At 45.0% G+C, this 18,299-nt stretch overlaps 1 protein-coding gene across 1 annotated transcript in view; it reads right to left on the reverse strand.

Annotated features, from left to right (window-relative positions):
- NOS1 (nitric oxide synthase 1) overlaps nucleotides 1-18,299 on the reverse strand; it is a 534,740-nt gene that overhangs the window by 175,510 nt on the left and 340,931 nt on the right. The window contains exon 7 of the mRNA XM_086943269.1: nucleotides 14,889-15,030. Coding sequence (XP_086799395.1) covers nucleotides 14,889-15,030 — 142 coding nt within the window. The remainder of the gene's footprint in view (nucleotides 1-14,888; nucleotides 15,031-18,299) is intronic.

An 18,299-nucleotide genomic window follows, 5' to 3' on the forward strand; every position in this document is an offset into this window, starting at 1 on the left:
GCACACTCACTGCACAGACAGGCACACTTCTAGAAGTGGCACTTCCATACTAAACACAATCATACCGCATATATCATTGTGCAGCATTCAATCACACGAGTCCGCACATACCAAACTCGAGCCTGCACACCACACGCATCAGGAACTACCAGGGACACATACATTCCCCATGCATTCCTATGGGACGGCAGGCCAACCTCACTACACGCACTCAGAGTGCCCACACACTTTCCACTGGGACACAGTGAAAGTGTGCAGAAACCAAGACATCACTATGATTATTTTATAACACCAGGCAAAAAGTTCAGGGGTGAACCTGCCAGAAGGGCCAAGTCCAACAGTAAACGTAGTGAGGGAATGCAGCAATATCGAAAATCAGGACCAGGGAGTTGGGTAACAATGAACTGCCGCTATTCAGGGCTAAGGTTCCCCACGACATAAGTGCACCCTACAAACACATAGGCTAGGTTCTCAGCACCCCCGGCAGTGCCAACCCAGGTTTCCATCCTCCCAGAATAAGTAGCAGGTAGAATTGAGGGGGTAGTATGTCAAGAAAAACGTCCAATGGGACAGACCGGACTACAATAAAAAGGTGCAATTAAGTGGTGCACCGGTAATAATAAGTTGCACAAATGCACTCCCAGGAGTGTAACAAGGAAAATATTTTTTAAATATTGCATATGAGTGGGGGCGGGTCTACGAAGCCTAAGCTAACAATTTTGCAGAGGCAAATTCTGATGAAAGGGGAGGGGTTTACGGTGACGCTATTAAAAATGTACGAAGGTTGTGAAAGCATGGCAATTCTTTGGGCGCATATGAAGTTTAAGATAAAAAGGTCCAAGACAAATTTTGGAAGAAGGAAGGGTTAGAGGTCAACCAGTTGAACATTCCAAAGGCAACCTTCCAGTGATAACATGGACCAGGAAGGACATCTGGGTTCACAGTGGTGCTTACCGGGGGAACCTACCAGGAGAATGAGTGAGAGGGAGGATGGTATTTATGAAATGTATGTGTACCACAGATCCACAAGTGACTTCTGATTATCTCCCAATTTTGTTTGATTTCATGTGTGACCCACGGTGAGAGAATACAGTGTGGTGGACACAAGCGGGCCACCACAGGAGGGCAAGGTCGGAGCAGAGCACACCATGGTGTTTGTGGGGAAGATTGCCTTCAGACCTGACCTGATGTCAGCCTCCCGGAGACACAGCTAGAGGTGGGTATCCTAGCGCTCGAGGGGTACTACAGCATGGGCAGGCCCACAGAAAGAGAAACAGAGGAGCAAAGAGATGACCCAGGGTAGGGGGAGCCGCAGGAAGACGGATGCCTCCCTTGCAGCGTGGCGGAAACAAAAGGTGTATTGGATGGTTATGGAAACACACCGACAGTGTAGAAGGAGGGCCCCTTACTCTGGGATGCCTCATGGCTGGGTTAGTACGGCAACTAAAAATCGGGGTAGCAAACGTAGACTGCACTCGCAGCCCAGCCCCCGCCAGACGACAGGGCGCAGGATAGACTAGCAAGGTAGCGAGTTGTGTCTGGCTCCAGGAAAAGGCTACCCCCCACACGCAAAGGGGCGTGGAAAACAACAAAGAACAATCTACAAGCTGTCAGGGTGATTTACGATCCTAGGATATGCAAATGAGCAAAAGACAGATTTGTGACCGAATGATTTATGACATCCCGATGATTTATCACCATGATTTATGGCGGCTGATTTATGACGATCGGGTAGAGCGATTTATGACAACAAGATGATGACAGATTTGTGACAGAATGATTTATGATGCCCGATGATTTATGACCCCCGATTTATGATGTCCAAATGACACTGAGCAATAACCAATTGTGATAATGTATGATAATGATTTATGACCCCGGCCTGAGAAAGGTGTGCAGGGGAGTTGTACAAATATGACGTATGTAATAAGTAATAAAACTGCGGCCAACAACCACCACAAAAACAATGACTGTTGGCTGTTTGTAGTAATACAGATACACGGGTATGCTACGGTTCCGGGAATGGGTGACGTGCGGCTGTTCAAACACTGGACACCAGACACACACAGAGGGATGTAGTGGCATAGCTAGACCTAAGACAGCTTGTGGCAGTACCTGCATTAGCCGCCCCATGGAGGGACTCCTTGAAGAGGAAAGGGGGGTGCTGGCGAATCCACAGATTGCCGCCCAGTGACGGTGCCACACTGAAGACGGCAGGTGGGAGCTGGGGGAACTGAATTTTGCCATTTTGTCACCCCCTCAGTGACATTTTGTCACCCCTCTCCGGGATGACACCGCACCCCCTTCCTAGGCCACTGGAGGGAAGCTTGAACTTCTGATGCACAAAAGGTACTTTAGAGGACATGATTGTGTGAGGAAGCATGCAGTGCTGCCAGCGCTACCTGTGTCGTACCTGTGCTTTAGGTGTGGATGTGTGCGACCCTCGCACAGCACCTACGCCTTCTATCTTTAACTTCTGTGTGTTATGGAAGCCCAAACTGCTGCCACTCTTGTTGCATCTGTGTTAGTGATGCATGAAGAAAAACACCTTCTAACAAAGGATTGTCATTAACAATTCTTGTTTCTTTTACTGCTCCTAATGGGGCAGTTTGGCCTTTTCCACAAGCTACAAACAACAGGTGTTAAAATTACCCAGCACTCAGTTAAGTTATGGACCACTGAAAGATGAAAGGGAGACCGCTGTAATTATATGGACACTGGGAAGAACTTGGGCCTGGCAGGCCACAGGAGACCTGGGCTTAGCCTTAAAGGCCTCACCCAGAAGAAACTGTGACGTAATGGTGCCTCAAGTCAATGTGATGCTGCATGCTAGGTGTAGTGCTGCTGGGACCATCAGGGGGGATGAGGAAGCAGGAGAAGGTCAGGAAACAAAAGCAGGCAGGGTCCAGACGAGTCATGGGACAACCCAAGATTTAGGTTGTACCTGCGCAGTGCAGTGCTCTGTGGCACTGTGGCAAGCATGTTGAAGTGTTTGCATGTGCTGCAGGGAGTAAGCGTACTCGTCAGTCCCATCTGGACACCTGCACTGCAACTAGGAAGACTGAAGCGTGACGCCTGTGTGTACCCAATAGGAATATGACGCAATCAGAGGACACCTTCCTAATTTCCCCCTAACTTGGTTCCTCCTTACCTCCTTCCTGGTCCCTTTTTCCCATCTTCCTTTATCCTCCCCAGCACTGAGATGCTCTACAGGTGACATCAGGAGCAATACATAGAATCAACGTTGCATATAAGGTAACTTAAAAGACATAGTACACTTATCTTTTTTTTTAATTATTCTTACATTTTTACATTATGGAGAACCTCTCTTTTTTTCTCCATCCCGCCTAGCACCATTAAATTAGATAACTCAACGTATTTTCCTGTAACAATTGTGATATATTCATTTTTCCGTCTTCCTGAACATTGGGTCTTCTTATGTTATAATTGTGCTTAGTGTATTGTAGCTTCATCTTTCTTCAACGAAATCACACATGATTCTATCTTATTATATTGCATATCTAATTCCCGAAAAAAGCTTCCAATCTGCTCTAGTTGGTGCATTTTTTTTTATTTTGGTCTAATCTGAGTATTCTTAAATGTAGCTACATGCATCCTGTTTTTCGAGGAGTAACTCTGGATCTTTCACCTGACCTCTGAGCTGATGAGTGACAAATATACAGAAGTCCATGTGCTATACAAGAAGTTTTTTTGTCATTTTGCCAAGACAGCCAAAGCTCTGTTGCTTGGACATCTTTTTTTTTGGACATCTTTTTTTCTTAAACAAAAAAAAAAAACACCTAGACAGGGCTCAAAGCACGCTCATCACTTACTATTGGTTGGCGTCATCGTCACTCTCTTGTTTCCTTGCTTCTCATTTGTCATAACGCACCAATTTCCCTTTCTCTTAAGTGTTTGTCTCTTTGATGGAGCATGGATGAAGTACGGAATAATGTCTTTATTAGTGTCCTTCCGCTGCTAATGCTAAGACTGAGGTACTTTTTTCCAGTTTCTTCCTCGTCATCGCTACTTGCCTGTTGTTGCTTGCAGCTGCCTGCTTCCTGCCCCTCAAATTATTTTGACAAACCCAGTGTATTACTGGTAGGAGGTTTAAAGAAGGCCTATTTTTTCCAGAAAGTAATGAAGCAGGCAGGGGTTGTATCTAATCTACTGCAACATTTGCATATTTCATAATTACAGGAAATCAAACCCATCCTTCCATAATATTTTTCCCTTTAAATATTTACAAATTGTAATGTTTTCCAGTTCTAAGCAAAAAAAACCCAGCATTTTCGGCTGGGTTGTTTTTTAATGAAGCTCTGCATTTTACTTAGCTAATTGCTATTTTTTCAAGTACCTTGAAGAATGGGCTTGGTTTCTCTTTTTATCTTTAATGTGTTCTTGCAGACTAAAGCGAACAAAGCTTTGTGATGCAAAAAATAAACTCCTAACGACTCACAACATGTTGCCTGGTGGTTTGTACTTTACCTCTTTGCCATATGCTGATTAATATTCAACATTAGGATCTAGATAACTTTTTCGGAATCTGAAGCCTTTCCAGGCCTGGCATTCGTTTGCAATTTGATCACTTTGTAAAGAGTTGGCGCTTTCGGTATTTTTAAAATGATCATACTCTAAACAAGCATTTGCAATGCAAGAGGTCTCGCAGTTGTCGGAGCTCGAGCCATTTGCATTGTAAACGTTAATGTTTTTCCTTTATTTTTTTATTTTCATTTTTTGCAGTGGAGTGATTATTTAAAAAAAAAAGCATGTGTTACTGATGAAGTGGAGCCATCCTAAGACAGGCGTGCAACTCATGTGTAACCCTGCTTGAAACCCCATCTCAGGGATATTATCCCCTCCATTGGGTTTAGGATCCATACCATATCCCAGACAGGTCCTTCTCATGCTCCCCAGAATGCAAATTCACCATCATGCTGAATCAGGAGTTTTAAAGTATGTCCCATAGCAACTGAGCACTGGCCTTGTTTGGCTTTGTGCTACACTGCTACAGCACCCAAAATGGCTTTTACCAAGGAGAACGCTACTACAAACTACTGTTCCATCTGGAACCACACTACATATTTTTAGCACTGCGGTGCAGTATTATTGCTGCTGGTATTTAAAAATGCATCATGAAGTGTTAAATTTGTGCCTGTATTTGCTGGTGCTCGGCTTCGGCAGTCATTTGGGGCCTACCCTGGAGGGCGGGGGGGGGGGGGGGGGGGGGGGTGGAAGCAACGACCACAGACAAGTGATAAAGTGTGAAAAAGGTCGCTTTATTGGAAGCAGGTGCATCCTAAATAAACAAACCTGGCCTGTGCCGAACAAAACTACCCCTCACTAAATAAGAACTACCTGACCAACCCCCCACCCCCTCCCCTAAATGATTTTCCCCATTTCACATAACACAACACCCACAACATATCCACTGCATACCACCTGAACCATGCCTCGTTACCAAATTGGACATTTCTTGAACTCAGTGATCCACCCCTTTATCAAAACAAGCCCAGGCCTCCTACCCTTAACCCCCTTTAAACTCTAGGAAAAGCGCCAACATCCTGAATTGCACAGCAGCACCTGTTCCAGCGACACGATAACCACCAACATCTGAAAACCTGATGCACCATACCCCCAAGAAAACTCCTCTGAAGAAACAGAGTCCTCCCCCAACCCTCCCCCCTATGCAGAAAGAAAGAGGGTACTGACCATAACAGGAAACGAAAGCCCCTGGGAAAAAACCCCGACCCCAGAGCGAAAAACAGGGAGGGCGCATGGGAAACAACTCGTGACCAGGGGTCCCCTCCGGCTGCTGGGTCACTGCCACTAAAATGGTGGTTAGTGACCCAAGATGGCTGTACATAAAGCCCACAGCCCAACCAGCCCAAAGCCAGCCCAATAATGAGCCCAAAACCCCCAAGGCAGCCCAACCAGCCCAACAGACCCAGAATATCCCGTGGTCTCCTAATCCCCCCCACCTTCCCTCCAGGCCCCAAAGCCCCCCGGGGGTGGCAGGCCTCACGATGGTCGGCCGCCCCCCAAAACCCCATTGTAAACACCGACAGGACATAGTGTCACTGTGTGTGTGTAGTTTTTTAGCAGAGTCAGTTAGTGTGGTATTTGGTTACTTAATATATCTTTAAAATATATAACTGTAACTTAAACCACACAGCTACTTCCATGGGACAAGTGATTGGCACATTTTTACATAGGACTCTTTACCCAATAAATAAATGTCAGTACTTTTCAGGATGCTTCACAGCTTTAGGGCCAACCACTCCACCGAGTCGGCGCTGATAGTAGCAACAGAAGACATCCGTAGGACTATGGATGCTGGGGGAAGAGCCGCCTTGATCCTGTTGGATCTAACAGCGGCATTCAATACTGTCAATCATGGAGTCCTTCTTACCCGTTTGAGGTCGCTTGGCATCACAGACACTGCCTTAGCACTCTTTGAGTCCTTTCTAGATGCCCGCACACACCAAATCCACTGGGATGGGTGCCAATCAGTGGAGTTCCATCTTCCTTGCGGGGTACCCCAGGGGTCGGCTCTATCACCCACCCTATTTAATCTGTATGTCACCCCCCTTGCCACCTTAATTAAATCCCACGGCCTGCATTTAGTATCATATGCCGACGACACTCAACTAGTGGCGTCACTCTCCCAATCGGTGGAAGCTACTGCTGCAAGTTTTAGGAACTGTCTGTCTGATGTTCAGAACTGGATGAACGCTCACTTCCTAAAGCTCAACACTGAAAAAACAGAAGTGATCGAATTCGGCCAAAAACCCTCCATCTGGAGCCACCTATGGTGGCCTCCAGAGGCCGGCAGCTGCCCTGTGCCAGCCAAAAAGGTCAGGAACCTAGGCTTCATAATAGATCAGGACCTAACCGCTACGGCTCAAATAAATCAGGTCACTTTGGCCTGCTTCTATACTCTGAAAACACTTAGGAAAATCCTACCCTACATACCGTTTTCTCTCAGGAAAACAGTGGTGGGAGCTCTGATCATGTCCAGGGTGGACATTTGTAATGCCCTGTACCTGGGAGCAGTGAGAAACAGCTGGCCAGGCTCCAGTCCATCCAGAATACTGCAGCGAGGGTCTTACTCAACCTCCCGAAAAGACACCCAACCTCCAAAGCCATACAAGGACTCCAGTGGCTCCCTGTCGGGTGCAGAATTCAATTCAAGACCTTATGCCTTGTCCACAAGACACTCCAAGGGAATGCTGTAGTGGGGCTTGCTAACCTACTCCAGCGCTACGTTCCAACCCACTCGCTATGATCTTGCAGCCAAAACTTGATGCATATCCCCAAAACTAGGAGAGTCCGGTGGGGCGGTAAATTCTTTGCTCACCAGGCGCCCAAGCTGTGGAACAGCTTGCCCATTACTGTGCGCTTAGAAAACAACATGGCCAGTTTCAGACGTGCGCTGAAGACTTGGCTTTTCACGATTCCCTAACCATCTGGATGCCTCCCATCTGTCCCCTAGCGCCAAGACGCCTCAGCATAAGAGTGCTCTAAAAATAATTCAGTCAGTCAAGTTGTTTAGTCGATAAAGCTGAGACTAGGCTCGAGAAGCAGCTTTTGCCCCGTTCTAAGTAACAACAATGGGGCAAATTTACTATGATTTTTTAAAAAGACCCTTATGAACTACTAATTGTTTTGTATCTTTTATATTGTAAGTGTACATTGATTTACAATCAATAAATATAACATATGTTTCGTAGGAAATGTTGACTGCTTCTTTCACTTGTCTATATCGAGTTCACCAAAAGTGTTCAGCAGTTCGGCGAATGTAAAGTGTGCATTATAGGACTAGCGATATGCATGTTTTAAGGGAAAGCTTAATTCTGCATTCTTGAATGACTGCAAGTCTCTGTTCCTCTTGAACCCCTGCTTTCTTAAATCAGTGTCTGAGCACCTGTGGTTCTTTTGATTAACACCCGCCCCCTCTCACAGACCTTCCTCATTCTGCGGAAAGCTGGGCTCAAAATGTGACATCTGGTTTCTGTGCCTTCCATCCTTGTGAACAAGTAAACTAACTCCGCCTTACAGGGAAAGTACATTTAGCACATGGGTACTCACAAACTTTCTGTCGGGGGCCAAATTTACAGTATGGTTTGTGTCCGAGGGCCGCACCGGTGGGGGCGGGGTCAGTGGAGGAGGGGGCGGGGCTAGAGCAACAAAAAAAACTGTGACCATGAGGTTGATCACAGGTCCCTTCGGCGGACGCCTTCGTCCACTGAGCCACCAGACCCGGCATACACACATCTCTCTCTCTCGTTCTTTCTCTCTCTCTCTCTCTCTCTCTCTCTCTCTGTCTCCCTCCATCCCTCTCTCCCTCCCTCTCCCTCCCTCTCTCTCTCTGTCTCCATCTTACTCACTCACACTGACTGTCTCCCTCCCTCTCACTCCCTCTGTCTCGCTCACTCTGACTGTCTCACTCCCTCTCTCCCTCTGTCTCACTTCCTCTGACTGTCTCACTCTCTCTCTGTCTACCTCTGTTTCCCTCTCCCTCTCTGTTTCCCTCTCCCACTCTGTTTCCCTCTCCCACTCTGTTTCCCTCTCCCTCACTCTGTTTCCCTCTTCCTCGCTCTGTTTCCCTCTCTCTCCTTCCCTCCCTCTCTTTCTTTCTCTCTCCCTCACTCTGAGGTCTCCCTCACTCTGAGTTATCCCTCCCTACCTCCCTCTGTCTCCCTCTCTCTGTCTCTCTCCCTCTGTTTGGCTCCCTCGGTCTCCTTCCCTCTGTCTCCCTATCTCTCCTTCCCTCTGTCTCCCTCACTCTGAGGTCTCCCTCACTCTGAGGTCTCCCTCACTCTCCTTCCCTCTGTCTCCCTCACTGTGAGGTCTCCCTCACTCTGAATTCTCCCTCTGTCTCCCTCACTCCCTCATCTATAGAGGACCTTATCTTGCTTGAAGAATAGCTACATGGGACCGTCGTCCAGACTAGAATTCACTGAAACTACTCTTATTTGATGGAGGTTGGAAACCCATCTAGTCAGCTTATCTTGATTCTGCCATCCATGCCATTGCATTCTGTGATTTATATATAGCATATGTTACATAGTTTTGAATATAAAATAGCATCTTCATTCACATCAGATGGTCTATTCTTACAGATTAGTCCTGCATTGCTCTCACCATCTTATCTTTAATACTGACGACCTTCGTAGTCTTCTGGGGCATCTCACAATCATTTACATTTTTAGGATTATTATATTCTAGTTTTTAGGGATGACTGAAGAGACCGTTCTGAGTAAAGCAAAATTAATGAAGTTGAGTGGAAAAGAGCTGACGTGTACTAAGTCAGTGACATCAGTTGTATAAGCGACGCAGTATGAATTTAGCAGTCCTTTCCCCAGGTTATGGTCCTCTCCTCTCCAACATATTCACACATTTGCCTTTTTCCTCCTTGGGTAGATCAGCATTATCATGAGGAGAGCTGCAGAACCTGTAGGTCAGGAGTGCAGGAAGAACTGTAGTTGCTCGTTTATTCTGCCTGCCATTTCTCTACTCCAAAGAGAGTTGATCCAGAAAGGAGGGGGCTGCTATAGAATATTTAGCCGTACAACCCTCGGATTTCAACCCATGTGTGGAGTAAATACAAACTAAAAGGTTGAGTAACTTTTAGTTTATTGCTACATGAACGCAGGAGGTAAACAGAACACTCCCAATAGACCGGCTAGCATCTTTCAACTTCCACAAGCTTAACCATCCTGGTGTTAATATTCTAATGTAGAACAGTAAACCGAGTCAGGCATAGGTCTCACAACCTATTTTAATAACATAGTCAATATATAAAGCTTAACTTACATACACAAATCCTCTTTCTCCCCTATATAAGCGAAAATAAAGTGGAATGAACCCGAAATCAAAACGTTTATCAAAATAATCCTTAACCACACTCTTCATCAACACACATAGTCTTGCAACTATCGGGGACGTTTCCGAGCACTTCACAGGTCTTTAAACGACCATTTGCATGTTAATGAGGCTTTGTTCACCTCTTAGCACCCCTGCAGCCCCACTCGCCCGGCTCCCAGAGAGCAGCAGAGTCTGAGTCCCGCTGCCGCAGGGGTGTTTGCTGACACTGTAAAAAAAAAAAATATTAAAACATGGGTACATGTCTACAAGGTCCGCAGGCCGCCAGGGAAAGCTTGCCGGGCCGCTGGCGGCCCGCGGGCCGTACTATGAGTACCCGTGATTTAGCATTTTCGGGTAAGTGTTTCTCCGAGGGCGCTGCTGACAGCAAAACCCAAAAATGTTTTATTCTGCTCGCGTTTGGATTTTTCAGGTAAAGCTGCTTCAGGGAGCACATTAAAAGTTATCAGATAAAAACTGAGGGTAAGCGATTTTCACACATTTTATTGAAGCCTCTCTACTGATGCATAAGGGAAATGCATTTATCGCCGAGTGGAAGTAGATGGGAAAACTTATCAGGTAATGCGAGGAATCATTTGCTGGTGCGTTAGGACAAAGCAGTAAACAGAATGAAAATCCTCTTTATGCGAGGGCTGAATTCAGAGCATATTGTAGTCCATAAAATTAAACAATAGGACGATAAAGTGAACAATAATGTGCAGAATCACAAGACAGCAAAAGCATGTCAGACATGTGGCAGAGGGAGACGGAGCAGACAGGAAAGCAAAGAAAATAGAACAAGCGAAGACAGGCAGTGTCTGACTTAGAATTTACAGCAATCGCGAGGATCTAAGAACAGGGCCAAGAGTGTCAATTGCTTTTCAAGAAAGAACGAAGTAGTCCCTCAAACAGATGCTAAAATGGTAACCAGTGAGGAGAAAGAATAGGAGAGTGACAATGCAGTCAGCAAATAGGAAGCGCCTCTGGGTAGGCTCTAACCCCCACAGAGTAGATGCAACATGTCTCTAAGAGTCAGTGCAAGCGCTGCCTAGCCGTGACCTAAAAAGAGAAAGTTTTACAAACGCTCTCGAGGTAGTCCTCGAATTGTTATAAACTGTACTTTTGAAAATGATGTGCATGTCAATTGTGTCACTCGCAAGAACTACACCATTCTCAAGTTTCAGATTCAAGATAAAACAAGCATTGGCATAGCCAATGGGTCTTACCTACGCAAGAACTGTTGGGTTTGTCTATGTCTTTTCAGCTATGTTGTACAGCAGCACGGCTGCTGTGCAGCATGTTTGAAAGTAAAAATATTATTCATAGCACTTTTTCATCATTTACTTCAGCCATAATTCACAGCAGCCCGTAGCTGTACAACATGGCTTAAAAAAATTACAAAGCCAAATAATCTAGCTATTTATATTCCACTGCAACCTTGTAATGACTCTAAACTGCCAGGGGGATATGTCAAACTATTAATAACTCAGTAATCGTAAAGTAGCTTTACTAGCCTGAGAGGCTATGGTACTTAGGTTGTGCCAGTGGTAAGAACCAGAATTTATTTATAAACAACAGCACTTATTTAAAACAGTTCACCACCTGGTGGTTCTGCCGGTCTATTTTTTAACCCTGTAAGTGAGGGCATCGGTCAATTTTTGTTTTATGAATTTTGAGCTATGTGGTATTATGTGCTTAAACTACAGCAATATAACGAGAAGCAAACCATTTCTTCATTACACGTTTCCTCCAATAATCTGGTTCATTTTACACCTTTTGTCAGTCGTCTAGCAATATATGTGTGTCCAAGTTTCAAAGGGAAGCCACACATTAGACGCAAAGAAGGGAGGAGCGGTGACCTCGGAGCACTGCTTGTACATCAGACTGAAGCAAGCAGGTCATAATTGTTTTTTACAGGACGATAGGTTTTCCAAGCCAAGAGGCTTATCACTATAAGACTTTCTGTGAAAATGTTGACATACAGTAATGGAATTCATTTGAAGTTGACAAGTTGGAATATCTGAGTTCGGGTAGAAAGCAGATATCTGTAGAAATGGACTTGTTGCTACCTTGCATTACAGAAAAGACTGTACAAGAACTGCATCACTCTAAAGTTAAAGGTAGGAAGAATATGTTTACTGAATCTTTTTGGAAAACCCACAAGTATGCTGCTTATACTTTTATAAACCCCTGTTTTTATTCCCACTGAAAACTGAGAACTTGCTTGAAATAGGGTAGAACGACCACCAGCTGTAAACAGCAGACAATCTCCTGTCATGGGAACAATGGATAATGTGTGACTATCACTGACTTGCTTCACTGCACCAAGTATTTGTAAAAAAACACTCTAGTAGCCAGTTTCCTAACCTGGTCCACAGGGCCATTTGGACCAGTTTCTGCTAGAGCGTATGTACAGAGCAACCTGTATCAAGAAGTAACGGATGGAGTAACTGTAAAAGACCTGGAATCAGAGTAATGCTGACCGAAGACAATCTGTGCTAAGGGTAGAGGGTTAAGGAGAGCCTATGCCATTAAAAAATGCTGTTACTCCATTCAATTTGTTAACTCAGCAACATCTACCATGTTGAACCAGGGACAAGTCTGAATTTCCGATCATCGACTGAGCTTTGGGACATGTCCTCGGGAAGCCTCCTTTATCAGGTCCGAGCGGAGGTGGCCACTCTGACAGCTTAGAGCTGTGGATTTGATGTCTTCAAGATAGTGGTCAAGACCGAGTGGTGGCTTGACCTATTTTCAGCTTTGAGTTTGCTTCGACATGTACCACCACGTATAGTGTACCCAACCTTGTGGCTGAAACTGAAATTGCACCACAAAATCGAGTCACCGATGGTCATCTTCAATGCCACCTTAACCATTCTCTTATATGTTGGTTCAATCCACCAAATTAGAAGTCAAGTTGGAAAAATACTGTTGTGGGAATTATATCAACATAAATTATAGTTTTTGTGATAAGCATAATTCCTCATAGTGCGTTTTCTATTAAATTAGATACCACAAAATAAACGGTTTATACACAACTTAACTAGTATTTTGCTAATGGAAATAAAGCAGTTATATAAGTGAGAGAACTTCTGCCTTTGCACCAAAAGCATTTATTCAGATTATTAGTTTGGTGTTTTAGACTGTGATAACATGCCTCATTTTGCCTATCTAGAGCTCCATGAGAACATTTGAGAAAGAGGAATTTAGGAACACTAAGGTAGTTACTTGCAGGATCATTGTAGTTGGGATACTCTATAAAATAACTCTATAAGCTAACACCGGAGAGCAGCCATATGTTAATTTACAGTTGTTCAGGTGTTAAGGTTTTATAGGTTGTTTAGTTTTGGGGTTTGTGAAGGTGAAAAGGGTGCTGTTAAGTATAAAAACGTGGAAAATAGTTATTAGTATTAACATCTAGAGAATAACACATTTACATTATTGTAGTCTATCAAAACCTGATGACATTAAAGAGAAAATGCATTTCTAAGATTAACACTTTAATGCCTATTCTGAATTTGCAATCAATAAACCAACTATCTAAGAAACCCAAATTTTTACGTATCAAACTTTTCCCAGATTTATAATAGAGCACAGAAATATTTGCCTTATTCATAAAAGAATTTAATAAAGCATGGCAACTTCTCTTACATTTAACTCCTCACATCTTAACTGCTGTCGAGTTATCAATTTGAAAGTAAAGAAAAAACGTCCGATTCATTGGTGACCATAGTTTTATGCTTAATTTCCCCGGGAAAATAATTTTTCTCCCATATAGAATTCGAATAAGTGAAACAATCGATATCTACCCTTTATAGGAGTGTCTTTGGTGTTCAGCTGATACCAGTTCAATGAAAAAGAATTGTTATGGAGTTACAGAAAACGAAACAGGAATAGTAAAGTTGATCAGTAGACTCAAAATAAGAGATTCAAGTTAATTATATATGCCTGACTCAGGAATGGACATTGGGGCCACTCAAGATCATATGTTAGGGGGTGGGGTCTTTATACTTAGAGACTGAACTGAATGAAACTGGGATTCATTCTTGAGGGTGAGTGTGCAACCCTCAGCTTTCAAACGAGGTAAAATACACCAACTGAGAAGCTGAAATGGCTGGTATGTTTAGACAGAAAGAAAGTCCAATACTGTCTGGATTCACTAAAGAGCACTTCTGACTTTTCCACCATCTTTTACAGATACCCTGCCAAGCAATAATAATTTCCCATTATGGCAACAGTAAGGCACCAGGTTTGTCTAATTGAAACCTAAGCATGGTTAGTTAGTTTTGATAAAACGCAGGAACATTTGCCTGTGGAATTCAAATACGCAATAAGATTTAAATGTTAAGACAGTCACAGAAAAGGCTAAGGATCCAATTGCACAATATAAGCCTAAGATCAAGAGTCTAACTGAGGAGTCAATTAGAGTAAGAGAAATAGAACTTTAAAAAGGGAATGGAGGTTGAAAATTCGTTGACAAGACACTGCATATGTGATAGAAAAGGCAAGGGCTAAGGAAAGAGCTAAGCAAAATATTGAAAAAGTCAGTCCCAGTCACCAAGATTGAAATACACAGTGTTGAAGGGTTTTAAAATGCTCTTGTAGTAGAAGACGTTTCAATAAAGGATATGGAAAATTCCACTCAGAAAAGATCAAGAACAAATTTTGGATTTTAGTTTCAGCCGATAATGGAAGTCTAGGTTTGCCCCAGACTTTTTAGGTGGCCTATTTGCTCAGTCTCTAACTGAAGTCATGAATGGGTAGAAGTGTGAGGAACACTTTTTCCATGAATATTTTTTAGGAAAATTCCTAAAATGGGTGACAGTGTTGCTGAGTCCGTAAAATGATTGTCTCCTCTGTGAATTCGTGAATTTGAACCCCAAATAGGCCAACTCAACCTCCCATGCTTCAGAAGCACCAGTTGGACAACTGTCAGAATGCCAAACTTTATATGACCTCTTTAAAGATTTGTTGACACACTTGAGACTATGTATTCTCCTAGTAACTATGAGCAAGTTTACCTCTGTCAGCTCAACATTAGCCGGGTCCCCGAGGATGCTGCCATCCGGTTGTTTGTAGCCAGCATATCGGATTATCTGTGCATTCCAGACACGGAAGTCATGCTTGCCATCAGTCCTCTGCGGGAAGATAGTGATGGCTGACCTGCATTGGAAACACAGATGTTTAATGTGGACATGCAATCTCAGAGAGTTGTAGTAGTAAACAGGAATCAGTGTGACTGAATAAGTGACAGAGGAACCAAGAAACACAGGAAGAAGAAAACCCAAAAATGTAAAGATCTAGCACCCATTGAAATAAATAAAATCTTGTATTGTAACATGATAGAAAAGCCAACATAACTCTCTCAGTAAATGAACAAATAAGACGCGTGCACAGCTACCCCTAACTGGATGACGAACAATAAATGAACTCACATTAGCGAGAAGAGTACAATGTTAGATAAACAAAAAATGCCAATAACAGTAGTTTCTCCCCTATGATTTATATGCTATCCTATGATTCCCATGTTATCTCCAGTTATGGGCAAACCTTAAATAAAGCATGCCATTATAAAGCTAATTTTTTTCACATCATTTAAAAGTAATATTGCTTTTTTAGTGTTACTCAGTAAGGGAGTGATTGGGTGGGTGTTAGTATTTATACAGACATTATGGAAAGGGGCGACCACTCGGTCCCCCCGAACGTATGGCGGAGTGCCTCGATCCCCCCGGGAAGCCATTTTTGGGCGGGAGACGCGTCTCGGCTGGTATGCCCGAAGCGGCGTAGCCGGGGCGCGCTTTTTCCCGCCCTAGAGTGGGCTGGCCTAGACACTGACGCAGCCAGCCACGCCCTCGGGGCAGGCAGGGGCGGGTTTTCGCCCGCCCTGAAGACGGATAAAAAGGGACGCAAGACCAGAAGACGTCCTCTTGTTCTTGTGCTCTGAAGCTGCACCTCCTCGCTACACGTGAGCTCGGGACAGAACGAAGAGCCAATTTTGAGCGTTTTGATCTTTTTCTTTGTCTTCTAGATACTTCGTTGGAGAGATGCCCAAGAAAGGCGCAAAAAGAATGACGACTGATCAGATGGTTCGGGTTCTCTTTAAGGAAATGTCCGATATAAAGAAGAAGCTGGCGGAGCGAGACGGGGAGGACGGATCAGGGCATCCACCGGCTGGAGGGAGACCAAAGAGGCCAAGAAGGGTTCCAGCCGGGGGAGACGTCCCGGTTCCCTCTGCCCCGCTCGAGGCGCCGACCCCGGTACCGATGGAGGGGAATCCGATCCCCGTTGTCGTCACCCCGACATCCAATGAGGATATGCCCCCCGAGCTGGCAGCACAGCTAGCAGCGTGGTTGGGTGATAGTAGTGAGGGCGCCACGGCAGCCGAGGCACAGGCGCTGATGAAACAGTTGCGGGAAAAAAGAGATGCAGCCAAAGTGCCCGCACCGGCTGCGGTGATAGACAAGCCACAAGTGGCGGAAACAGCGTCCGGTTCAGGTAAGCGGCCATTGCCGATCGCAAGGGATGAGTCAGCACCCTCTCGTAGAGAGAAATTGGGGCAACATGTTCCTTTGGCAGTAAAGGAAAAGATTTGGGCGGGGGAGTATGTGAATATTTTCTCCTTGCTTGTCGATCATTATGAAGTGGAGCATGTTAAGAGTCAGAAGGACCTAATGCATCCGAGTGTTTGGCGCGCAAAAATGGCCGCCTTTAAGGTAAATGAGAATATTGGCAACTGGGGCAATGCGTGGGGAATTTTTACATCCATTTTGGGGGAACGTAGGCCCGAGTTGCTTCCTGAGTTTCCAATTTACCAGTCACGAATTATGGGTTACTCGACAGCGTATCAAGGTAACCATTGGTTCTGTTATGACAACCTTTTCAGGAAAGAAAAGGAGCATAACAAGAGTTTAACGTGGGACTGTTATGATTCTTTGACATGGGATAAAATGAAAGAGTCAGGAATGTTAAAGATGCCGTTAGTAGGTGGCAATGTTGTTGAATACTCCCGCCAAAATGCGGGGACGCCCTTTCGGTCAGGTACGAGCACCGACGATTACTCGAGACCTACCGGCAATACAGGGAAAAGGGGTTTCTGTTTCAATTTCAACAAGGGTAAATGTACCAGGCCTCCGGGATCTTGTAAATTCAAACACGAATGTAGTACTTGCGGGTCGTCCCATCCTGAGTCCTCGTGCAGAGCCAGGACGGGTGAGAATGGGGGTAGAGGAGGCGCCAAACAGGTCTAATATGGTCCGAGGGGCGCCTTTACCAACCCCGATTGATACCTTGGCGATGATTCCCTGGCTCAGTGAATACCCAGATCGTACTTCTGCTGGGGTGCTGCGGAACGGTTTTACATATGGTTTCCGCATCCCGGTAGGGGGCTTTCAGGGTGTCGGGACGTGCAAGAATCAACTTTCCGTCTTGCAGCATACATCTGTAGTACGAGATAAAATTCAGAAAGAGGTTAGCAGGGGACGGGTCGACGGCCCGTATAGTGTACCCCCAATTCCGTATTTTGTCTGTTCCCCGTTAGGGGTGGTCCCCAAAAAGGACCCAGGTGAGTTTCGATTAATTCATAATCTGTCAGCTCCACATGGTCTTTCGGTGAACGATGCAATTGATCCAGAGGTATGTTCGGTGCGATACGCATCATTTGATGAAGCAGTGGCCATTTTGAATCGCCTGGGGCCCGGGACGTTGATGGCGAAATCAGATATCGAGTCAGCGTTCCGGTTGCTCCCGGTACACCCAGACGACCAGCGTCTTCTGGGATTCATGTTTCAGGGATCGTATTACATGGATAGGTGTATGCCAATGGGATGCTCTATATCCTGTGCATATTTCGAGAAATTCAGTACTTTTCTGCAATGGGTATTCTCGAAGAAAACGGGTTTCCGAAATGTAATGCATTACCTTGACGACTTTCTGTTCCTTGGGCCCGCAGGAAATCACGAATGCGGCCAGGCCTTGTCTGAATTTTGTGTGTTATTGGGTCAATTTAGCGTGCCATTGGCACCAGGTAAGACTGTGGGTCCCACGACTTGTCTCGAGTTTCTGGGGATCGAGTTGGACTCTAGTAAGGGTTGTTTTCGTTTACCAGCTGCCAAAGTGTCGAAATTCAGGGCAGCCCTGCAAGTATGTATAAATGCATCTAAAGTTACGCTGAATCAATTGCAACAATTGGTGGGGAAGTTGAATTTTGCCCTGAGGGTGATCCCAATGGCCCGCCCCTTTTCCCGTTCAATTGCCCAAGCGATGGTTGGCCTAAAGGAGGGTCATCATCGCACGAGATTATCGGCCGAGGTCCGCCAAGACATGCGTATTTGGTTAGCATTTTTGGCGGACTTCAATGGTCGAGTCGTCTGGAACAAACCAGCCGTGTCCTCTGAAGAGCTGGGTCTATGGACGGATTCAGCAGGAAGCATGGG

Source organism: Lissotriton vulgaris, chromosome 11 (genome assembly GCF_964263255.1).
Source record: "Lissotriton vulgaris chromosome 11, aLisVul1.2, whole genome shotgun sequence".
Classification (NCBI taxonomy): Eukaryota; Metazoa; Chordata; class Amphibia; order Caudata; family Salamandridae; genus Lissotriton; species Lissotriton vulgaris.